The sequence below is a fragment of the Astyanax mexicanus genome, chromosome 3 (assembly GCF_023375975.1).
Source record: "Astyanax mexicanus isolate ESR-SI-001 chromosome 3, AstMex3_surface, whole genome shotgun sequence".
Lineage (NCBI taxonomy): Eukaryota > Metazoa > Chordata > Actinopteri > Characiformes > Acestrorhamphidae > Astyanax > Astyanax mexicanus.
The window spans coordinates 40,564,433-40,588,793 of NC_064410.1; the positions used below are offsets into that span (position 1 = coordinate 40,564,433).

At 39.0% G+C, this 24,361-nt stretch overlaps 1 protein-coding gene across 1 annotated transcript in view; it reads left to right on the top strand.

Annotated features, from left to right (window-relative positions):
- thsd7aa (thrombospondin, type I, domain containing 7Aa) overlaps nucleotides 1–24,361 on the top strand; it is a 180,485-nt gene that overhangs the window by 82,215 nt on the left and 73,909 nt on the right. The window contains exons 4-6 of the mRNA XM_007249379.4: nucleotides 4,314–4,495; nucleotides 12,343–12,498; nucleotides 19,860–20,063. Of these exons, the coding sequence (XP_007249441.3) occupies nucleotides 4,314–4,495; nucleotides 12,343–12,498; nucleotides 19,860–20,063 (542 nt within the window). The remainder of the gene's footprint in view (nucleotides 1–4,313; nucleotides 4,496–12,342; nucleotides 12,499–19,859; nucleotides 20,064–24,361) is intronic.

Sequence of the window (24,361 nt, forward strand, 5' to 3'; positions counted from 1 at the left end):
AATTTAATATGATGTGATATTAACATTGAGATGAAAACAAAATATTGCTATCTAGAGATTGCATTTAATTTTCTTCGGTCCACAACCTTGCTTGGTGATTCAGCGTTTCTATTAAAAAAGAATGCATCAGATATTTGATTGCATCTAATCTAATATCACATGTGACTCACATAAGCACCTAGAAAGCTATGAAAAAGGCCTGTCATTTCAATCGTTCAATAAAACCTCGCTAAAGAAGCAAGTTTAGTTTTATTGAAAAGCTGTATTTGTTGTGATTACACAGATGAAGCACAATGAAGTAAGGCCTAACTAATGCCCAGACACACAAGACGAGCTTCTCAATTGTGCTGCATTATTTCAAAAAAATATATAAACATCTGGAAATGTGGAAGTGATTTTTTTACACATTTTTACATATTTTACACATTTTGTTAATTGAAATACAAGGAGGTTATGTTTGCACCTTGTTTAATATAAAAGCTGCATGTAAGTTTGATGTAATGTGCTTACTATTCATAAAAAAAAATAATTATCATATTATTAGCACTGTAAGGGGCACTTTTAATAAACGTCTATTTTCAGGTCTATTTTCAAACATAAGGCACATCGAATTATAAGGGGCATTATGCGACACTAGTAGGGAAACGGGGGTGTCGCCATGTCTTCCTTCTAATTCAGCTAAGCTAAGTAAACAAAATTGTAATTCTTAAAAAAAAACAAGGGCTGGGTGTTAATCTACACAGATTTTTCTCCTAAAAACTGTTTATTTGGTTGAGTAAAGCGCTTCTATTCACTTACAGTAATCTTAGATTTCCAGATTAACACTAAGGCTACACTGAGGATCCCTAAGTGTTCTGGTAAGCCAGGGTGATATTAGCTAGCGGTTCGACCCATGTAGCTTGTTTTAACACGGGGAACTCACAGGCTCCAGTCCGATATACTCTCCTCTGAACGGCAAAATACCTAGTTCTTAGCATGGTTAGCGCAACCTTAAGATTGGTGTGTGAACTAGACACTATAGACATTAGATGTTTTATTTAATACTTTATACATTGTGTTATATATTTATATCACACTTTGCCCAAGACTAAAAAATTAACTCATCTCTATAGGAACTTACTTTGTGCAGTTTATCTGCTACACCTGTGGTTTCAACCCTGGTTCTGGAGGTGCTTCTGCATTAAACAGTTTTACACAGTGTTTACCCTGCTAGCAAAACACCTGATCCAGAGAATTAGCTATGTAACAAGCCCTTACTGAGTCAAAGGTGCTTGGTTAGAGTAGAAAATGCCAAAATGAGCAGAGCAAAGAGTCCTTCTAGGTGCAGGGTTGGGAACCACTGATCTGCTATATGTATGTTATTCCAGTCACTTTTACGATATGTGGTTGCCCTCAGACTGTGGATTGAAATCTTTATTAATGTTTCTTCAGCTAGCCTCTAATTGCCACTCATTTCATCCATTTATTTTGAAACTGACATTGATTTAGACCAACTACGGGCGTGTTTATATCATAAACACATCGTCCTCTCAGTGGGTTTATTGACGTTGAACGGATGCTCCATGCTGAGGTATGTTCACTGCTGTAATAACAGCAGTTTGGCCCGGTGTTAACAGTGGGGAGAACAATAATAAGCCTCTCTTCATGCCCATCGTCTGCTGGGGGGGGTTTGTGCAGCTCACGAGGGGGAATACACAGACAGAAGCTTGATGGTGGTGGCGGTGGTGGTGATGGTTGAGGGGGCTGGGATGTGACTGCCTGCTGGAGGACACAGGGAGGGAGCAACGAGCTGGAGCGCTGACACGCTGCCAGGCTGGAAGGGAGGGAGGTGATGAATGGAGAGTGTGTGAGGGAACAGGCGACGTGGCATCTAATCTGATCTCCACCACAGATGGGCAAGGCCCGTGCTCCATCACTCAGCAGCCCACTGCTCTGGATCTCTCGCTGCCTGTCTCTGAGGGGAATGTGTGTCAGTCAGAATTAGCCCCAAATGACCAGTTCCTACTGAGATGTCTTCTCCTTTAACCCTAAGTGTGATTGCACCTGCCCCCACACCTCTACAGCTAGATGTGTGTGATTCTGACTCAGTTTGAGAATTACCAAAGAACACAGCATGACTTCTTTCAAATGTGTAGAAAATTCACACTTCTCACACAGCCATATCAATAAAACCACCAACCTATATTGTGTTGGTGACACCTCTAAGGCATGGACTTTGCAAGACCTCTGAAGGTGACCTGTTGTGTTGGAGCCCCCATAAATGGCATCAATAAGCCTTGGGTGCACTCTTCAGCTTGACCCACAATTTGTTAAACAACATGGAAGACAAACATCTAGACTTTCTCTATCCTGCCACCAAGGTGGTGTATCCTCGTAACAAAGTGGGTGTTTGTATAGTTAGGTTCATCACAGAAAATAATTAAACTCAATACTAATTCACCACTAATTAAAGTTTGAGCTTAATTATACAATAGCACATATTACTAAGGCAAACCCAACAGAAACTTGAGCAGAAATCCAAATGATTTAAACAAAGAATGTAACAAAGCAAACAGTGCAATTTTATCATCTAAACCTCTGAACCTACACTTAACATCTGGTCACTTAATGCATTTTAAGTATCAATACCTGAAGTAAATTGTATGAAAGCAGATGTAGCGACACAGTTTTCTCAGTTCTTCTTTGACTACATGGCAGCCACACAGGATGTGTATATTTTTTTTAGCAAAACATTTCATCTTAAGTATCAGGATTATGTCTGGATAGAACAAACCAAATGAAATATAAGTGTAAACACATAAGACTCAAATTTAAACAGACACAATTCAGATCAACAAACCTACACCTCAGCCTAAGCCTTAACTTAACCTACGATTCAACCTAAACTCAACCTACGCCTCAATATAAACATAAATCCTTAGTCTAAAATTAGCCTAGATTAAATTCAACTTTACTCTAACCCTAACCTAACATTTAAGTTCGATTTTTTATTGGTTCTGCTCCATCCTTCCTTGTTAATGTGAGCTCCAAAATGAAAGCAGATGTAGCAACACTGTTTTCTCAATTCTTCTTTGACTGCATGGCAGACACAAAACAGTGGCAAAACAGTGTCACCAGTGGCCGGGAGCTCTTTTTGTGAATTGAATTAAATATATTTGTTCAAACATTGCAAAATTCATATACATATATGACTTCCTAAGCACTGCCACTAATTTATATCTCGTCTTCAAAAACTGCACACGCAAGCAGCCGACGCTATTTGCTGTGAAGCTTCAGGAAATCTAATGGAATATATAATCAGCTAATTAGCTTCATTTCCAAGATCTCTGCCTGTTTTCTGCACCATCTTTCCACGCTTATGTTTTAAACATCATAATGAAGAACACCGAATGCGTCCAAGTCACGCCTGAAACTGGCACCAAAGGCTTAGCATGTCAAGCCAACAGTCGTTCTCAATCTCACTCCCTTCCCCATATCACATCTGTACAGGGTGATGAAGGGTCAGCTGTTCAGATGGTGGCCTTTAAAGCTCTCCACTCCCAACGCCTGCTGAACTCCCTCTCAACCATTACTGCTCACGCTCTGCTTGTCATCAAGACTTCATTTAGGCAGAACTCATTTGCTGATGACATTAACAGTAATGACAACGAGAGACAAGACGCAAACCTAAATCATTCTGGTGTGTGTGTGTATGTGTTTCTGTGATGTTTCTACTCAGATAATTAAATAGAATATATCTGGTGCCAAAGTTTGTTTTGTATATATTGTTCCTCCTTTGCTGTCTAATAATCTAATAGAAGTTTGCGACGCTGCAGGCGATTCTCCCCAGGCGCTGACAAATGATTATGATGAAAAATATATGCAGCTCATCCGAGCATAAAATATCAAAGAGTGCGCAATAAAATTACCCCCATTAAAAATGAGCCGGGCGTCTCTCGGTGTAATTCTGCCTCTGCGGAAAGGACGCGGCTCCTTCGTTTGTTTGTGATTCCTCTGTTTGACTCACGCTGGGCTGATATGATAAATCAGAAGGTTGCAGCCCCGCCGTCAGATTCAATTGAGCTCAATAAGTCTGTGACATAAACTCAGAGGCTGGTTCAAGCATGGTCTTGGACGAGTCTATTAGAAAATTAACTTCTTTTATAGCTCTGCTTAAATAGAGAGATTGGGAACTGCTGTAGAGTAGCAAGAAATAGTCACTATGCTGCATATAGAGGTGTTATTATTAATAAAATATTACACTAGAATACTATTCTTGCTTTTCTTAAAACTTATGTTAAAACCATTTCATCTATTTCTCTCTATCTGTCTAGGTATTCCTGGAAAGCTACTGAATGGAGTGAATGTAGGGTAGATGTGCTTCTCAGTCAGCAGGACCGCCGGCGTGGTAATCAGACCGGCCTGTGTGGAGGAGGAATCCAGAACAGGGAGGTGTACTGCGTCCAGGCCTCCTCTGACCCACCATCCAACCTCAGCTCCCTCAAGAGCAAAGAAGGTAACCTATATTCCTACTCACTGACCGTGAAGAACCAGGTCAGTTCAGCGTTGAGCATTTCTACTCCAAATTTTTTATACTTTCACTTCAGTTGGTGTATGTTTTTGGGTCATAAAGAGTTAAATAGTTAAAATACACTTTTCCATGACCATTTTCCAGCCCCTCTTTATCTTTTGCTTCTGTTTTCTTTTGCAAAAGGGTTCTATAAATAGCTACAAAAAAGGCACCTTTTATCATTTTTTGTGCTTTTTTTTGAACTATTTAATAAAAAGCTTAAAAAAAACATATTCAAAATGAATTGTAGTATCTGAATAATACTTGAATCTGAATAGACTAAAACACAATATAAATGTCCTGTATTGTATATTCCTAAAAGGAAATGGCACAAACCATACACTTTGTCAGTTTTTATTGCATAAATGCCCCCAATTACTCTGATACAGATTATCTTGAGTAACAACACCCCTTATCACTTCAGTATGAAGGGAAAGATAAACTTTTGTAGGTTGTTTGATAATCAGTTATGAGTTTGTTATGTATGTGTTCATGGTTGTGACATCATAATCAACATAAATTCAAAAGAGTTGAAGTATGATTTGACTGTTCAGTTTCCATATTGGGGCTCAAAGGGCTACATAGGAACCCATTTACTTGTGGTAACCTCATGTGCTAATATCTGAATTGCATCCTAAATGGAATTTAGCATCCTGCATGGATGTAGTGGGAGGAGTTTTGGTTGTCAAATGCGTCTTGGAGAGACAGTGCGGCTGTGTCTATATCTATAACCTGTCTATAATTGTTGCCAAGAATAAAAAAAATTAAAAAGTTAAAAAAAATGCTATGGTCCTGTATGAGTGCTACAGAGTGCATTGATTGAATATTTAATCCCTTAAACTTTCACTTGGAGCTCTAAAAGCTTTCACTAGTGAGATGGATGTTTATATATATTTTTTGGGTGCAAATATAACAAGTTAAACTTTTATGTAACAGTTTTGGGGTTTTGGAATTGGCCCATTTTACAGTGCTGTTTTGATTATGTTGGATTTCCTTGGCTCACATTACGTCACTTCAATGTACCGTATTTTTTTGCACTATATGGCGCACCGGATTATAAGGTGCACTTTTAACAAACGTCTATTTTTTTATTTTTTTATACACAAGCCGCAACAGATTATAAGGCGCATTATGCGAAAGGGGATGTGGCCATGTTTTCCATCTAATTCAGCAAAAAGTAAAGCTAAGCTAAGTTTATTTGGGTGAGTAAAGCGATTCCCTTTATTTACAGTAAGCTTAGATTTGCTAGCCGTGGTTAGCGGCTAATGCTGCCTGACAACACTACAATGAGGAACCCTGAGTGTTCTGGTAAGCCAGGGCAATATTAGCTAGCGGTTTGTCTCATGTAGCTTGTTTTAACTACAGTCCAATATACTCACCTCTCTCTAGCGAAAGAGCTACCGCGGTTTGCGGGTAATGCTAATGCTGCTCCAGCAGTGCTAGCCAGGGTTAGCAGCAGGCTACATGCCGATAGTACTCACCTCTGAACGGCAAAAGAGGTAGAGCATAGCGAGGTTAGCAGCTAATGCTACTGCTACTGCTCCTGTCTCGAGTCTTTGTGCTGAAGAAACTTCACTGAAACTCCTTTATAATGCTGCACTTCACCTGAGTGGCTTTACTGCTCCTTACAACCTGAGTGATAAAATTCATACATAAAGTGCTCTGGATTATAAAGCGCCTTATAGTGCGAATATGGTACTAAACTTCTGCTACCATGTTTTTCATTCTAAGGCACATTTAACTATGTTACATCAGCACAGGTCCAAAATGACCAACTTAAATTTCTTTTGTAGAATAAAAAAATGACCTGAAATCTGACATTGCTTAAAAAATCTCTCATACAAGGGCTTGCCATTTTGTACCTCTGTCCTTTTTCACTCGACTGGAAAGTCAGAGCTTACTTGGTGTGTTCGTGCTGCTGCAGGGGAGAGGAGCTGACAGGCAGGTGGACTGACCTGAGTGCTGGAACTCTGCATGCATGAAAGAGCGCTCCATTTATTTATTCAGGCTGGTGTTGCACTTTAAGATTGCAACAACCTGTCAGACGCTGTCTCAGACTCGTATTTAAGACGAGGACCAAAGGCAAAGTGGAAACTTTAAACAGCTTATTTTCAGTTCAGCTTGTGCAAACTCCAGATTTCACAGCTTGTGCAGCTTTTCTGTGCAACTTTAGATTCTGGGTTCTTGGCTGGGTGAACTTGAAGGGCGTGGAAGAAGCTCTTAAGTGCATATTTATGCCATTTCTGATTTGATATTGTAATAATTTAAAAAGTTAATACACCGAAATTGTAAAAATTGCACACACACACATACACACTGTAGACATACTCATTAAGTATGATGTGACATGGCGGGAGAGCTCAGTGTAACCCCATGCTGGGCACTAAAGCTGGTAGCATGCCCGCACTCTTCCGCAGTCTGACACAGAAAGTCCCCTGCCATCTGCTCCGAGTGTTGAACTGGCGACCTCTCACAGAACTTATTCAGATGGCCACAGCTGCTCCCCAACAGCCAGTCAGAACAAGCTCCTCCAGAGACAAAAAAAACACAGCACTGTGAAAGAAATCTGCAAAAAACGTAACAAAAAAAACATTGGCACACTGCTCTGCACCTCTTGTGTGCATGATGCTGTCCTGGCAGGTGCTGCTGGAATGCTGGCAGTGGCTTTGGCACAAGTTCCAGGACATGAGTCTAGGCCCACACATATGTACACACTCTCACACACATGCTCCGTCTTTATCACTCTTGCTCTGTTTATTTATTTATTTACTTATTATTTATAAAGTTAGTTTGTTAGTCAATCAGGGAGTGTCCATATCAATTAACCTTAGTATAGCTGTTAGCATCAACTGACAGTTTTTTTTAAGCCAGGCTGACTTTATAATATGATATATTAAATTATATAAACAAAGTGATTTAAATACAGAAAAACTGAAATTATCAAACATTTAAGCCACACACTCTAAATATAGTAATACAAAATAAGAAAATACTAAATATAGACAGACAATAATTAAAGAGAACCAGAATAGTAATATGAATAGAAGATAGACAAAAGCCTCTGAGTACAAGGTAAGGAGACATCAAAGATTCTTCTTTGCCTTTCTCTTAAATGTACAACTCAGGGTTTTTTTTTTTTTGTCTGCTAGAATTTTTAAGGCGAGACAGCATTGACAGGGCAAAAATGACAGTCTTTAAAGCTTAAAAGCTGCATCTTCACTTAAACTTTAATTACAGCATGATACTAAGATTAGTTAAATAACAGAATGATGTTGTTGAAGGAAATGTTATTTTCAGTATGTATATATCAAATATGTACCATATTTTCCACACTGAAAGGCGCACCGGATTAGAAGGCGCATTATGTGACACTAAGGAACAGGGGTATTACCATGTTTTCTTTGTAATTCAGCAGATCTCGCCGACGAGATCTGCATGTTAATCTACACAGATTTCTCTCCTGAAAACTGTTTATTTCAGTAAGTAAAGTGCTTCCATAAGCTTAGATTTCCAGATTTCCACTAAGGCTGGGTGCAGCAGCATTATCATTAGCGGCTAACCACTAGTGCCAGCAGCAGTTTGTGCTAGTTATTGCCACCCGACAGCGCTACACTGAGGCAGCCTGAGTGTTATAGTCCAGTTATACTCACCTCTGAACAGCGAAAAGCACACCGTGTTATAAGACGCACTGTCAATTTTTGGGAAAATTACAGTTTTTTAGGTGCACCTTATAGTGCGAAAAGTATGGTGTACGATTTTAAGCCTACATATAAAAGGAAACCCAATCAGAACATGTCAGTTTCAAAGTGTTTATTGCTGTTCCCGCTGCCACACAGAAATCTTTGTCACGTTATGAAAATGATCAGATATAGGTCTTTTGTACCTGCTGTGTGAATGCAGCCTAAATAGTACGTTTTTTACTGCTTTTACTTGAATTTGTGCTTTTGATCTAGAAAACATATGTGTACATTTTAAGAATTCATTCTAACATTGTTAGAAATAATTCTTTTTTTAATATATATAATCATGTTAACTCTTGACAACATTTAAAAACTATGATTTAGATCTCATCCCCAACGTCCCTCGGTCATCCTAAAGGTACAGGATGAAGCATAATCATTTCCACTGCTCCACAGCACAGTGCTGGAGGGTTTATACCCCTGTAGCTCATGTCTGGCATTAGGCATGGTGCCAACGTACCTGCTCCAGAGATTCCTATATCAATAGCAAGACTAAAAACATTTAGACATACAGTATACTGATTGTGTACATTGAAATAGATACTGTCTCATTTGATTATCTAATTGATTTTGCTTCAATATCTTAAATATACTTTTACGAATATGATAATAAAGTGAAAGAGACCTACTGTGTTATCCAGTTTTTTTAAAAACACAAATCCTCTGCATTTTCTCACCTTAAACTGACAGATGTGCAAATAATGTACTGCTGGTGTTGCTGCTGAATTATTCACAGATATTCATATTAATGTGAGACAATTAGGTCAGCCCTGCATAAGAACAGGCATGGCGTGCTTTATGCAAATCTAATCTGGTCATTAGCTTTCAGGAATGATGCATAAATCCTATAGTTTTCCTCAGCAGCGCTCCATGCTACAGTGTTTTGCATGCACAGTAAGCTGGGTAATATGGGTAGGGTAGTTGTGATCCCCCATATGTGTTATTACCATAGGAATGTGGAAGCTTTGCGTGAGAAAGCTTTGTTTGAAATCTGAAATCTGTTTTCAATCATTTGAGGATTAGGGCCGGCTTCCCCGGCCCAGGTTATGAATTCCAAAACAGGTCCTGAAACCTAGTTGTACATTTTAGTTTTACATTTCAAAACTGCAGCTCTGCCAATTGAAAGCTCTGCCACATCTCGCCCAGCTTCCCGCTCTGCTGTTTTCTTGCGCTCTGCTAAAGCGCGGCATGATTTCCTCTCTCGGTGGGGGGCCGCAGATTCTCCGACAACAGAGGAAAAGCAGCTGCTGTCTCCGTCTTTATCCATTAACATACCTCGGTCACAGGGAGCCAGAGTGTGAGGGAAGCGAGTCGGTGTTTGAGCAACAGCGCCACTGATGTTCATTAGTTCCACACTGGCTGTCTTTCCGTCCTGACTGTAATCGACGTGGCACCCTGTCGTGGGCCTGCGTGAGCACTTCGGCGTGATGGCTTTGTTACAGCGCCTCCATGCAGATCTCCTTTGTGGGTTATGTGGAGTTATTGATGATGATGATCCAGCTAAGGGGCTGGCGGCAGGCGGACGGACGAGGGGGCTGATGGGATATCGGTGCCCTAATTAGGCTGGGGAAGCCCTGAGTGGGCAAAGTGCGAACCATCTGGCCCATGCATGAGCAAGGTGCCACCTGAACAAGGTCAGGCAGCAAGGAGAGAGTCATTAATCAGACTGGGTTAATGAGAAGGTGAGAAGATGCATTTCAGTCCGAGATGGGCATTTGTCCATCGGAATGCCATACCATTGCATAGCTATGATGAAGAGGCAGGAGTAGTGTTTGAGTATGCTGAGGAATAGAGTAGAATAGTAAAAATGGAATGCTTTCAGATCTGAAGAGCAGCTGTTCTAGGAATAACAATACTCTCCAGACCACCAAATAGGGTCTTTTGGGCTAATAGATAAACCAAAACCTAAATATTGTAAAATGTGAATATGGGGGACTAAAAAAAGATCCTTTTAGAATGATTTAGAATAAAGAGTTTAGCCTAGTTCTTAAGGAACTTACAAAGAGAGAAGTTTATACAATAAATAGAAATGAAATGTCTGAGCAAGTTTAAAGCCAATAAAAAGTAACCTATACAAAGATATTATACAACTCTGGAAAAAAAGCTATTAGCTATTAATAAGTATGTGTTTGTGTAAAATGAAAATTCCAATAAAAATATTGTCATTTAGAGCAATTATTTGGAGAAAATGAGAAATGTCTGGAATAACAAAAAAGATGCAGAGCTTTCAGACCTCAAATAATGCAAAGGAAACAAGTTCATATTCATTTAGTTTTAAGAGTTCAGAAATCAATGTTTGGTGGAATAATCCTGGTTTTTAATTACAGTTTTTTTTTTTTATGCATCTTAGCGCGTTCTCCTCCATCAGTCTTACACACTGATTTTGGATAACTTTAAGCCACTCCTAATGTTGTGATTATCCATCTTCCTCTTGATTATATTCTATAGGTTTTCAATTTGGTAAAAAATCATTTTAAGTGGTCTCTTATTTTTTCCGGAGTTGAATATATGTATGTCAAATAATATAGGTGTACAGTTATTTTTTTAATGTAATCTCCCTTTCAAAAATATTTTTGCCAACTGTCCAGTCTATTTGCCATGCCTGTTCAATTTATTTACGCCCTTGTTTTGGTATTACTTGCACTGTCCATTTTGCTTAAATTAAATGTGATTGTTAGATAAGAGGTTAAAGCATCCGTGTATTTAAAAACACAGTTTAAATCCACTTAAACACGCCTAGCTTAACACTCTCTTTAATGATCTGTATGAATGTTTATAGCACTTAGCCAAGTTATTTATTTCACAGTTGGTTAGAAATTGATAATCAACCTGGAAGCCCATTTCACACATCCTAACCATTTCACAATAGCCCGAAACCTACACACACACACACACACGCATACACACACATGCATGTGCACATTTTAAGGATCAGCTCCATCAAAGCATACACCTTTTGGCTACACAGAGCAATTTGCATGTGAATGAAGTGAGGATCTGTCATGGGGCAATGGTGGCAGATCCATCAGTGCTGTGACCTTGCAGAAAGTCACCTACCGCTCAGTACGCCCTGTGCGTACACACACACACACACACACTCAAACACACAAACTCAAACACACACACACACACACACACACACACACACACACACACACTGGAGGACAGGGAAAACCAACATTTCCTGATGCACCCAGAGGATGTTTAGAAATTAGATCTGGATATAAAATTAAACTGAAATTGAAGCCAGGGTGATGTCATGCTTTTTTAATACTTAATTCCACAGGGCCATGAGGAGGGGTAGCCATTTTTCAATGTGTGCATACCAGCATCCCCCCCCCACCCCCCCACTGTCTTTGCTTGTGTTACTTTTGTAGTTATTATCCATCATCTTTAGTGCTGTCCTTATGACACATTTTGCACTCTAATAAATGCAAATCTTTATGCTTCCAAGTACACAGTGTACATAATCCAGACCCTCCAGTAATGCGCAGTCCTCTTATTATTAGACAGAGTGTGCAATGTTGTCCAATCACCATATTATTTCCACACTAAACATGTAAATCTGTGAAGCCATTTCACATTTCATTAAGTGTGCAGCTAGACAAAGCAGACAAAGCATGAAGAATGTGTGCTAATGGTGCTGCATTGTATCTTCTTATTATTATTTAGCAAGGGGTTATGTAGTTTTGAAATACAGAGTCTTAGCCTCAGACCTGAGGTTTATTTAAAAATCCTCATATTTATCTGAATTTGGTTGGTGTAGTCTTCTATTACATCATTTTTATGTACAGCTAAAATATATATATTTTTTAATTATTTTGATCTTTTTCAGTCTGAAATCTACTGTATTGTGGAATTATTCCCCTAGTTTTTGACATGCACAAATTAGGCTACATTAACAAAAACAAATTAAATAAATATACACAACCTTTAGACTTCTATATTTCAACCATCACAAAAAATTGACCTGAAAACCTGTTTTTTTTATATTTATTCCGTATAATTATTAGAATTGTAACATTTTTGAATGTGTTTTGTTTTTCTCCACAGCATCCCGGCCTGTGAACAGTGACCTGTGCTTAGGGGTTCCTCCAAACACCACTCAGCTGTGCCACATCCCATGTCCAGTGGAGTGTGAGGTATCATCCTGGAGTGCTTGGGGACCTTGCACCTTTGAGAACTGCCAGGATCAGAGCTCTAAGAAAGGTAAATGAATGCAAACATTATAACAACTCAGATGTATGTATGTAAGATGTATGGTTGATATGTATATCTTTAACCCTTTAAACTCTGTATGCAGGCCCATGTTTTTTGTTTTTCACTCTAATACCTAATACCTGCATTCTGTTAGGGCTTTGCATATATATATATATATATATATATATATATATATATATATATATATATATATATATATATATATATATATATATATATATATATATATATATTGCTCTGGAAAGACATTAAGAGACCACTTCAAGCTTTCATAAAACAAGTTTTAAGAGTTCAGAAATCAATATTTGGTGGAATAACCCTGGTTTTTATGACAGTTTTCATGCATCTTGGCATGTTCTCCTCCACCAGTCTTACACACTGCTTTTGGTTAACCTTATGTCACTCCTGATGCAAAAATTTAAGCAGTTCAGCTTGGTTTGATGGCTTCCGATCATCTATCTTCTTCTTGATTATATTCCCAAGGTAAAGTCAAAGAAACTCATAATTTTAAGTGGCCTCTAATTTTTTTCCAGAGTTATATATATTACAGTTTTTACAAATAAAAAAAAATTCCACTGATTTCTACAGAAGCGAATGATGCGTTAATGATCCAAGTTGTGCTATTAATAATGCATGCAATGTATCAAAGATTTTAGTAACTTAAATGATATTGACCAGATATAATCTGCCTCACAAATGTGTTGTGACAAATGAGAGCAGTGGACATTTATGTTTGTATCAAGCAGCAATAATTTGCATTATTTAATTAAAAACATTAAATGAGGGTGCACATCCTGCATTGTGACTATTACACATGGCCACATTGCAATGGTGATGCTGAAACAATGTTGTGCTGCTCTATGTGCTGTTCTATTAACAAATAACTGCTGTTATATTAACAAATTCTGCTGTCAGATCCATAAATGAATTGTAAACTAAGGTTTTATGGGGTTTAAAGGACAAATCATTTTTATGCATTTTTTCCTGTGTTTAAAATGTTAATCAGCCAAGACCATTGTTTGGTAACTGATGCTTGTATTTGTGGTTTATCATTGGAGCTACAAAGCTGTTAAATCACACAGGTATAAACAACTCCAGCCTTAATGATTCCTTGATTTTATCCATGTGTCCATGTTCTTAGATAACACACAATCACACAGTGTCAGAAAGCACATTAGCAATTTATCAAACCCTCTAATACCCGTCTTATGTGAACAGAAATGTCTCAGCTTGTGAGTGAGTCCGTGGTGTTTAGGGTGATAAATGAACAAGCTTGTTTTCTGTGTCCTGCTGAAATCCCCTTTTAGCACTTTGTGTTTGTGATGAGATCCTTCATCTCTGCACCCAGCCAGCATCACGTTCTGCTTTTCTCCATCAGCACCTGTTCTGTGAGCTTATCAGCAGCTGAAGGGAAAGGAGAGAGTGGGCGGGAAGAAGAAAGAGTGGATGACAGAAAACGTGGCTGATAGAGAGGCTGGGGTGGTCAAAGGGAGGATTTTGTGCTTCAAAAATTGCAGTAATTGGCCTGTCCTTACTCTACCCACAAATCCATTCTCTCTTACAACTTATTGTGAGGTTAGGAAAGCTCCTCTGGTAAAACAACACAACTCGGCATAATGTTGTCAAGAATAGCTGATTTTAATGTATGTTACCAATTTAAAATAGACTTTTGAGATATTTGTCTTTGGTTTTGTATGTTTATGTATTGGTGGTTGCATAACTAGCAGTCTTTTGCTGTAGTTACAAAAATGGGTGTTCTGCATGCCAGTAAAAAGTGTGTCTTGTAGCTTGGAATAAGGGGTTACTGTAGAGGCAGATTCTGTTTGCGTTATGAGATGACTTTAAATAGTGGGAAATCGTTTTTCTTAGTCTTTGTCACTACTAACCAGAGTATTCTCTAATTTCACAGTCTGGTCGTGAATGAAAACAGACTGTAGTACTGAAAGGCGAGTAGTGTTTAATACAGTAACTGCAAAATGAGGTCAAAACTCTTTGGGAGAGATGCTGAAACTGGAGGATTTAAATAATCTTTATTGTCTAGATTATGTATGATCATATTGATAGATCACTTTTTTTTCTATGAGCTCATTATCTGATCACCTAAGTGCACATGTAAACACATTGATCAGTTACTGACAAACTTTGATGTTCTTCTTATGCCGACCTTACACCAAACGATTTTCAAGAATTTCCAGAGTCGGGATAAAGTCATGCTTTTTATGTTGTGCTCACATCATCTCGATCGTTCAGTGTAAGCTGGTTAGGATTGCAAGTTTTAGTCAGTCTTTTTCTTGTCCTGCCATCTGATACAATCAACCTTGTTTAACATCATGGGAAGTCTTGAGACTTGGCTCACACAAATAGTAACATGAACAATGTTAACAACCAATAGTAAGTAAGTAAGCAAGCAAGCATTTACTTAAATAGCACTTTTCCAAGCAAAGCTACAAAGTGCTTCACATGCAGTACAATAAACATAAAATAATAAAACTAATATATCTACACAATAAAATCATAAAAGTAACCCCATCCAAGAACAGAACAGAAACAGAAAACATCAACAATGTCCACACTCAAAGGCTAATGTGTTCTAAAGTCTCTTTTTAAAGATCTCCTTTGACACAGGAAGTCTTATATTCAGAGGCAGAGTGTTCCACAGTTTTGGAGCATACACAGAAAAAGCACAATCTCCTTTACATTTCCACGTCGTCCTAGAGACTACTAAAAGCCTCTGACTAGCTGACCTCGGTGCCCTGGCACTAGAATATGGCAATAGAAAAGCTACGGGAAGCTGCAAGGCAAGCACAGGAACTGTGGACATAGATGAGACTCTGGCGATGGCTCAGAAAACACGGTTCTCCTGGAGTGTACAAAAGGAGGAGAAACTGGTGGAGCTGTGGAGTGAGCAAGAATGTCTTCTTAACGTGTCTTTCCATTTGTAATAATAAATAATAATAATAATAATAATAATAATAAGACATTATAAAATAATCTTCAAAGGTGCAAGGTCCCCAGTCCTTGCAGAATCTTAACTTATGACTAGTCTGTGAGTAAAAAGTCTGTGACTAGTCTTTGTATGTGAGAGGGTGTCAGTCTTTTTGAAATCGTCGAGTGTGTGATAAATCAGATTACATGTTAACACACCAATTAAATAAACGAAATATATAAAGCTTTGGAAAAAATAAGAGATCTCTTAAAAATGAGGAGTTTCTTTGATTTTAACAAATTGAAACCTCTGGAATATAATCAAGAGGAAGACGGATGATCACAAGCCATCAAGCCAAGCTGATTTGCTTGAATTTTTGCACCAGGAGTGACATAAAATTATCCAAAAGCAGTGTGCAAGACTGGTGGAGGAGAACATGCCAAAACGCATGAAAACTGTGATTAAAAACCAGGGTTATTCCACCAAATATTGATTTCTGAACTCTTAAAACTTTATGAATATGAACTTGTTTTCTTTGAATTATTTGAGGAGATTATTTGAAAGCTCTGCATCTTTTTTTTTTGTTATTTCAGCCATTTCTCATTTTCTGCAAATACATGCTCTAAATGACAATATGTTTATTTGGAATTTGTGAGAAAGGGTGTCCATAGTTTATAGAACAAAATATTTATTTTACTCAAACATATACCTATATATAGCATATATATATTCTAGATGAATGGCATGGTTCAATGGAATTTTTACCGACACTCTTTGACACTCTGGACATTGTTTGTCCAGTTCGTCCAGACTGCCAACAGCTGCTACAAAATTCTCTTTAAACATGAAACATCTTGTATTGATGAGCCCCTTCACCTCCACCAGCTCAGACTGCACCACCTTTTTACCTCTGTCCATCAACGGCTGCACTGTGTGCTTATCAGCTGCTGCTGGGAGAGAGAATGAATTTCTACAAAAGTGAATGGGCTGGGGGGGAGAGGGAGGGGGAGAGTGGGTGACAAACTGAAAGCACTGATGACAGAAACCATGCAGGACAGAGATGCTGAGGGTCAAAGGTCAGAAAAGAAAAAAACAGTAAATGGGCTTTCCTCTTTTGTGTGTCCTTTACGGAGAATGAGCTGATGTCGGAGGTAAGAACAGCCTCAGTGTGCTGACAGTCACCTCTCTGTGCTGGAGCTGACAGTTGGTACTAGTCCAAGAGAGAGAGAGAGAGACTGCCACGCCGGCTGCCTCCCTCATTAATTACGGCTGGGACAGCGACCTGTGTGCCATACTTAATGCATATTGACTCTCCCCTAATGAAGCGACTCAAATGGATAGAATGGGAAGAAATTCTTCTTCATGTATCTTAATGATGGATTCTCTCTGAATCCGTCTCGCCCGTTCTCGCCTTTTTTTTTTTCCTGCACGCCCACGCTGCTTTACTGTACAGCGCATACGTCTGTCGGCACGCTCCGACGCTCCGGTCCGGATACACATTCATTACACAGGAAGCCGTGGGCTAACGGAGAGATGCAGGGTACTCTGTATTTTTCATGTCTCATATGAGTATCAGCACACTGTGATCTTACAGGACTCAGTAGCTGTATTTATTCTTTTAAATGTTGAAACGTTTTACTTTCATGGCTCTCTAAAGCCAAGCTTTTTATGGGTAAGATTTTGACCTTAACTTGCAAGCGAGTAGTCTTTTAATAATTGTCTGTTGGGAATGGAATTTTTATAGATTTAAATCAAAATTTAAACTGTATAACGTACCGAAAAACTGAATTATCATGACATTCATCATGAATGCTAGCTTTTTCAGGGAATTTACAAATTCCCTTGGTGTTCTCCACCAAGTGCTATATTTTAATATATAAGCCCTTTAGTCCAGATGATGATGCCTGGATTGTTGTATTTATTGGACTATTGCCTTTTTGGGCAACTCAATGCATTTTTACCAAGAAGAAGAAAAATCAACAAGAATACAATACAACCTAGAATAGAATTGTGCTAATGTTCTGTAAAAGCTGTCCACATATCAGCAGTTTCTACTAAAGATAGTATAGGTTTTCCCAACACATCATTTGTTATAATACTCTTATTCTATTATACCATTCTAGAGAAATGTATGGGGAATTCTTCTTGGCATTGTTTTTTTTTTTTTTTTTTTTTTTGCTAAGCAGTCATGTACCAACGCCATATGTGCATTCTCAGAAGACACTGCTTGTTTGTTTTAGTTAATGCAATGGCTATAAATGTGTATATATGTATTGTAAACATTACACAACAAGTCTCTGTTATTTCAGTGAAATCTGAGTTGGTTCCAGACCAGTGTTGCGTTAGTAGGTTTTTCCAAAGCCCTGTTGCTGGTTAATAATAGGAAAAAGAGGTGTCTCACCCCTCCCACACACCCGCTCACTCACTCTCTCTCTCTCTCTCTCTCTCTCTCTCTCTCTTTCTCTCTCTCTCCCACACATAACGTACACCTTCAGACATTTTAGATCTGATTAACAATGTGTGACACAGTTCCCTCCATCCCCCTCTTTCTCCAGTGCACTGAGCCCTGTGTGGATCTTGTATGTATAGAAAAATGCCAATGGAGAGACAAGGACAGAAATAATCAGCAGCGATGGAACGCCACGGTCATCTTGGCCCTGCAGCCCCCCTCTGAACCCCTCTGGTCTCTCTTATCGTGCCTAAACAGGAGTGGGGATTAGGACAGTGGCCTGCAGAGTTAAGGGGGATGGAGGGTTGTGCTTGTAGGTGACCTTGGGCCATCTATGGGTTCATCCCCCAAAGCTCTGATTCAGTGTCTCTGCCGGATTATGGACTGCTAAATGCATTATTCTCCTCAGAGGAAATCTGGTGTAATGAGTGAAGAATAATAATAATTATGTTCAGCAGTTCCAGTCATTTCCGTCATCTTCTCTGCCTAATGGGCTGCCATGTTAAATGCGCTGTGATGATTATCACTCTAAGCATGAAGCTTCAGTCGAGGGAAACTTAATGATAGCCGTTAAAGCTCTCAGCTGAAGTCTGACGGTTCAGTTCAGTATGTTCTGCTGTTTAGCTTAACGCACTGGTTCAGCTCAGTTCATTGGGTCTCATTAACCAATATCTCTCTTAGAATTTAAAGATCCAGAAAAAAATCCACATCAAATTATGTTTTTATCATATTTTAAACCTCAGAATTGTTCACAGCTATGCTTTTATAATGATGGATATCATTGTTTTCATAAATTGAACAACCCCAATCAAGAATACATTGGTGAAAGTCAATCTTCCTGAGTGGGTTTTAAGAAGTTAAAAAAGCAGCAGCACGTCTGGTCTTCAACCAGCCAAAACGGGCACATGTCACCCCGCTGCTCATTGAGCTCCATTGGCTACCAGTTGATGCTCGCATCAAATTCAAAGCTCTTACAATCGCCTACAAGGTGATGACAGAACAGGCTCCTTCCTACCTGCACTCGCTCCTGAAGGCTTACGCTACCTCCCGGCCGCTGCTCTCCTCCAATGAACGTCGCCTCGCTTTGCCAAACACTCACACAAAGCAATCCAGACTGTTCTCATACAGAGTTCCCCAATGGTGGAACAAACTACCTTCCACTACCAGATCAGGAGAATCTCTCGCTATCTTTAAGAAACTCCTGAAGACACAGCTCTTCAAAGAGCACTTACTTTCTTAACACCTCTAACACACTAACTACTTCTAACCTCATTTCCTTCTTCCCCTCCTTCACTCCTCTATCCTATTATTCCCCTTTGACCTCCTTTTATCCCTATCCAAAGATGTTTTACCTTTAAACTTATTTTACATTGTACTTGACTATTGTAAGTCGCTTTGGACAAAAGCGTCTGCCAAATGTAATGTAATGTAATGTAATGTAAGAAGTTAGTTTGTAGTTAGAGGTGTTAGGAGAGTAAGTGCTCTTTGAAGAGCTCTGTCTTCAGGAGTTTCTTAAAGACAGCGAGAGACGCTCCTGCTCTGGTAGTAAAATGTAGTTTATTTCACCATGAGAACAGTTACTTCATTTCTCACATTTTCTACTTTACAGCCCAGTGCCCCTTGAGTATGACAAGAGCTGTAGTCTGTGCCAAGTGTTTTAAGGGATTTGTATCCCTGTGTCAACACTTGGCATTGAGAATAGTGACCTTAGGTTCATGTGTGGATGTTCCTGTGTTCTACTGGCAAAGTTTTCCTATGGGGATTGACACTGGATAAGTCCTGTGTCAGCAATAAGAGCCCATTAGCGTGAATTCAGTAATTATAAGGAGTTGTCTGGACACTTTTGGACATATAATGTGTACAAATCTGTGCCTAAAAGCTGAAGCTCAGTTTTAATTTGGATAAACATGAGCAGCTGTGCAGAAGTGAAGCAGTGTTGATGACTGACTGTTTCTCTATTCTGCGTTCTGGCAGGTTTCAAACTAAGAAAGAGGAGGATTCTGAACGAGCCCACAGGCGGAACAGGAAACTGCCCCCACTTGACTGAGGCGATACCATGTGAGGAGCCCAGCTGCTACGACTGGCTGCTGGTGAAACTGGAGGAGTGTATTCCTGACAATGACAGAGAGTGCGGACCTGGGACCCAGAACCCTCAAGTACAGTGCATCAACAGTGATGGTAAGAGACATTCACATACTTTCTTATTTTGCCCTAATCCTGATTTTCATGTAGTTTTTTCCTTCACATTAAACATAAATGTTACAAAAAGAATGGTAGCCATGTTACCACATGCAAAATGTTTGTGCTCTTCTCTCTTTTTTTATACCTCTATGTAATAAAGCGTATCAAAATCAAGATGCTCATAAACCAGTGCATATTAATGAACCACACTTGAATACATCTTTTAGTACCAAAGATTTGTAAAAACCTACTAAAAATGTATATATATATATATTAATGAACTCTCTCTAAAATCCCCATAAACAAGTCAGCTTCCTCCTCATACACTTCAGCAAATGCAATCACAATGTTTAACAAAGCACTTTATCCAAACAGATCAATTCTGAACATATTGATTAATCTGTTGACTGGATAAACACACACAATACACATACATGCAGATAAGGCATGTACTGCTGGTCTCATACTACAAGTGCCACAAATGTGCGATAGTGTTCAAACTGTAAAACAGCCCTAATCCTCATTTATGCATGACCAGATTTTACCACCCACTCTCAACAACATAAAAAATATATAATTGGTTCGAAACACCGTAAGGAGGTTGGGGTAGGTATAGTGAACATATACAGTATTTATGGTTGTTGGACTCTTAACATCTGACAGGCATTACATTTCAGGCACATCAAAAACCAACACTGAATTGACATCAGGCTTCAACGATAAGTATTGATTTTTCGATGCCAACATCTACCAGACATAGAGAGAGATGTAGAAATGGTTTGCGTTTCTACGTTGGCATTAAATATGGACGTGTCTAATTGTTCTGTTCGTACTCTGCATACATATTGTGTGTATTTGAGCATATTCTCTGAGAAATACCATTGGTAACATATTTTCCGAACACTATAAGGAAAATATAAAGGATTTTAAAGGACTTTAAGTGCGCCTTATGGTGCAAAAAACACAATCATCATTCAGGAAGTGCAGCCAATAGTTTAAGCAAAACATGACCTGCAGTGAAAAAAAACTTATAGTGGATCTTTTACACCTATTTTACAGACTTAACACTGCTGCTTCTTTTGTCCTTCCCCAACATTTGAAAAAACAAACAAACACAAAAACATTCAACTATAAATTGCCCTCTAGTGGATGTATCACTTAAAATCCATGCCAACATAAAGCATGCAGAGAAGAATGTGGCAGTGACCATGATATTTACATCATTTAAAACAAACAAATCCATTTTTGTACATAAAGGAAGTATAAATATAATTTTTTACATCACTATTATGTTTCCATTTGATAAAGTCTTAAAAGACCATATATTCTGATTACTTAACATCATCACAACATTAAATTTTGTTCAGCTGAAGTCACAGTCTACATTCATCCAGATAGGAACATCTATTCTCATTGGTGACCAGCTGTCTAGCTGAGAAGCTATCGTTGTTTAGGCTATTTAAGCCAGACTCTATATGATATAATAAATCATGCTAATTACAAGCACCCCAGTACGCTTGATGTCTTGTTCATGTTTGGAGTTCATGTTCTAGATAGCTGCAGGTGAAATCCAGCGACAAACCCCAGATCACTTCAGTGGCTTTGCAGCTCAGTGCTCTTCTTGAACTCTATCCATAGGGCTTCTGTTCTGGACTGCTGCCCAATGGGGTAATTGCTGTTTTTATAGGGGCTGCTGGTAGCAGGCTTCTATTGTCGGAGTGGCCAAAGGGTGCATTCAGAGCCGCGTGTGGAGTTTGAGCGGTTGGTTTTTACGGCTCAGAACTCTGCGCCTCTTGTGCTAGCGCAGTCTGCTGTCTGAGTAGCCCAAAGGCTCAGTGCTGTTGACTAGTGTTTGGCCATTATTGAGCCAGCTGAACACGAGGTAGAGGGAATGAGCTACACTGGCACCATCTGTGAGATCAGAGAAACACATGCTTTACCTTGGGACAAAAACACACACACACACACCTATAACTGTGACAAATAGCTCACAGCGCAGTCATCCGTGGACTTCAAACAGTGCGGAGCTGTACAAAAAAAACACTGAGGAGGAAGACACTGTAATTCACCTCTACACCGCCTGTTGTCACCACCCAAACCCACTCGCAAACAAACACAAGTAAACACACTTTCACACCCAGCCTGAGCTGCGATATATCAAGAGATATAAATATTATATCGCTGCTTTGGGAACATTCTGCTGAAGATATATATATTTTTTAGTGATAGATTTCTTAAGCTTATAAAGATTTAATAATGTGTGTACAAGTGTTCCTATCCTCGATATCATGAAAGTTAAAAAGCGGGCCCGTCTAATGAGTTTGGAGCCGCGTTCCACTTCTTTCTCAGCACTGAGCAGACGTGTTTTAAGTGCATCTGGGAAGTCAGGCACCCAGACATGTTGCACTAATGTATTTTTAATGGGATTTGGTGGATGGATGTTTTCGTTGACTTGATGAAGGACCAGTGGGAGGGAGAGGGGAAATCCACTGCAGTTTAATTGCAATTCTAATTTATCCAATCTAATTAATTTCATATAATAGAGAATTGAGCATAGCTGATTGAATATTGCAACAATGAACAAAATTAATTTTGAACGACTGAGAGGGGAGGTTATAAACGCGTCGCGGTTGAATAGAGTGATTCCCTGCAATTTATCAGAGAGAATTAACCTTAGTTTATGGTGACGCCGAGGAAAGGACGTGATTATCATACCCCTGGAATAGAAATTCCTGCAGTGCTTGCACTGTCTTTGTCTGCGGGTTTTATGGTAAAGTAGGTAGTCTTTTCCTGGCGATAGGAGTGTGTTAATGAATGAATTATAAGTGCAGGCATTGTAATTGTACTTCACATCTGCGGATTTTGCTGCTTGTTTAAGTGAATTTTGGTGTGCGGACATGGCAATTACCAGGAAATTCGACCTCTGCATCCATACAGCTAATGAGCACCCAGGGGAGGAGAGAAAGAGAAAGAGAGAGAAAGAAATAGACAGAGACACACAGATGTGTGTGTGCGTCTCAATCAGTGTGGTGAGACTCATAATCACTGTCCCCATTTCACACCAGCTGAAAGAATCCCAATGCCTGCGCCTCAGCTGTTGCCAGGGTGATGATTCCCCCCCCTCCCCTTCCCCCACCACTCCCAGGAAGAACATCATTTTTTATTTGTAGAGAAATGCACTTATGATATGCCACGTACAACTCTCTCCACATACAGCTACTCCTGTTTAGTTTAGACTTCTAGGATACCCCAACAATGTGAGGGCATTCATTCATTCATTGCATTGAAGATATAAAACATGACTGTATGTAATATTATCATTATACTGTATATAAAGCATGAGTAGACTGATAAATCACTGTGCTGATCAGTTGTTTGTCTACTAGTTACTGAAATCCTACTAAAGCGTGAGTAGACTGATAAATCACTGCCGATCAGTTTTTTTTTTATCTCAGTGTTACTCTGAGCTTTACTTAATCATGACTTGACTAATAAATCCCTGTGCTGATCAGTTATTTAACTCGTAATTACTGAGCTCTACTAAAGCACAAGTAGACTGATAAATCATTGGGATTAACAGTTGTTTATATTATTGTTACTGAGCTACTATAGCATAAGTAGACTGATAATTCACTGGGCTGATAAGTTATTTATTTTGAATAGACTGATAAATGACTGTACAGATTAGCAACTTATAGCTATTGAATCTAATGTGTGGCAACGGGACATTTTATTCCTTGATTGAACAAATCAGTTATATTTTATTATCTTATATCCTGTAGTCATTAAAATGTGATCTAGAATAATCTGTAAATGGCCAAATGTATGTTTCTTTAACGAGGACAGAGCTGCTGTAGAAAACAATTGCAACTTAAGCCATTTAGTCCTATTCCTCATTCCCACCAGTCATACCTATGAGCAAGCAGTAGTATGCTGTACCCATTTAAGTCCAGGTAGCACACCCCGCCTCAGTGAGTAGTAATACGATTTGTTCAAGGTCACCTCACTGCTTGTCCTCCCTCATGGTCAATGAGATGGTGAACGTGGTGTTCTGGCCTCAGACTTCTAAATGAAATTAAAGCTCAGCACATGTCGGAGTCAGCTCAAATTCAGTCTGCCTCTCTTTCTACAGATTAGTTTAGGAAGAGTTCTGCTCAGTCTCCTCTGAATGTGACAATGCCCAAAAGAGGAAATGGCATATGTAGTCTGGTACTTTTCCATTTGGAAAAAAAAACATGTGGGTTAAACAGGGAGTTGTGCACATCTGGACTGTACAAATCAGAAACATCAAATAC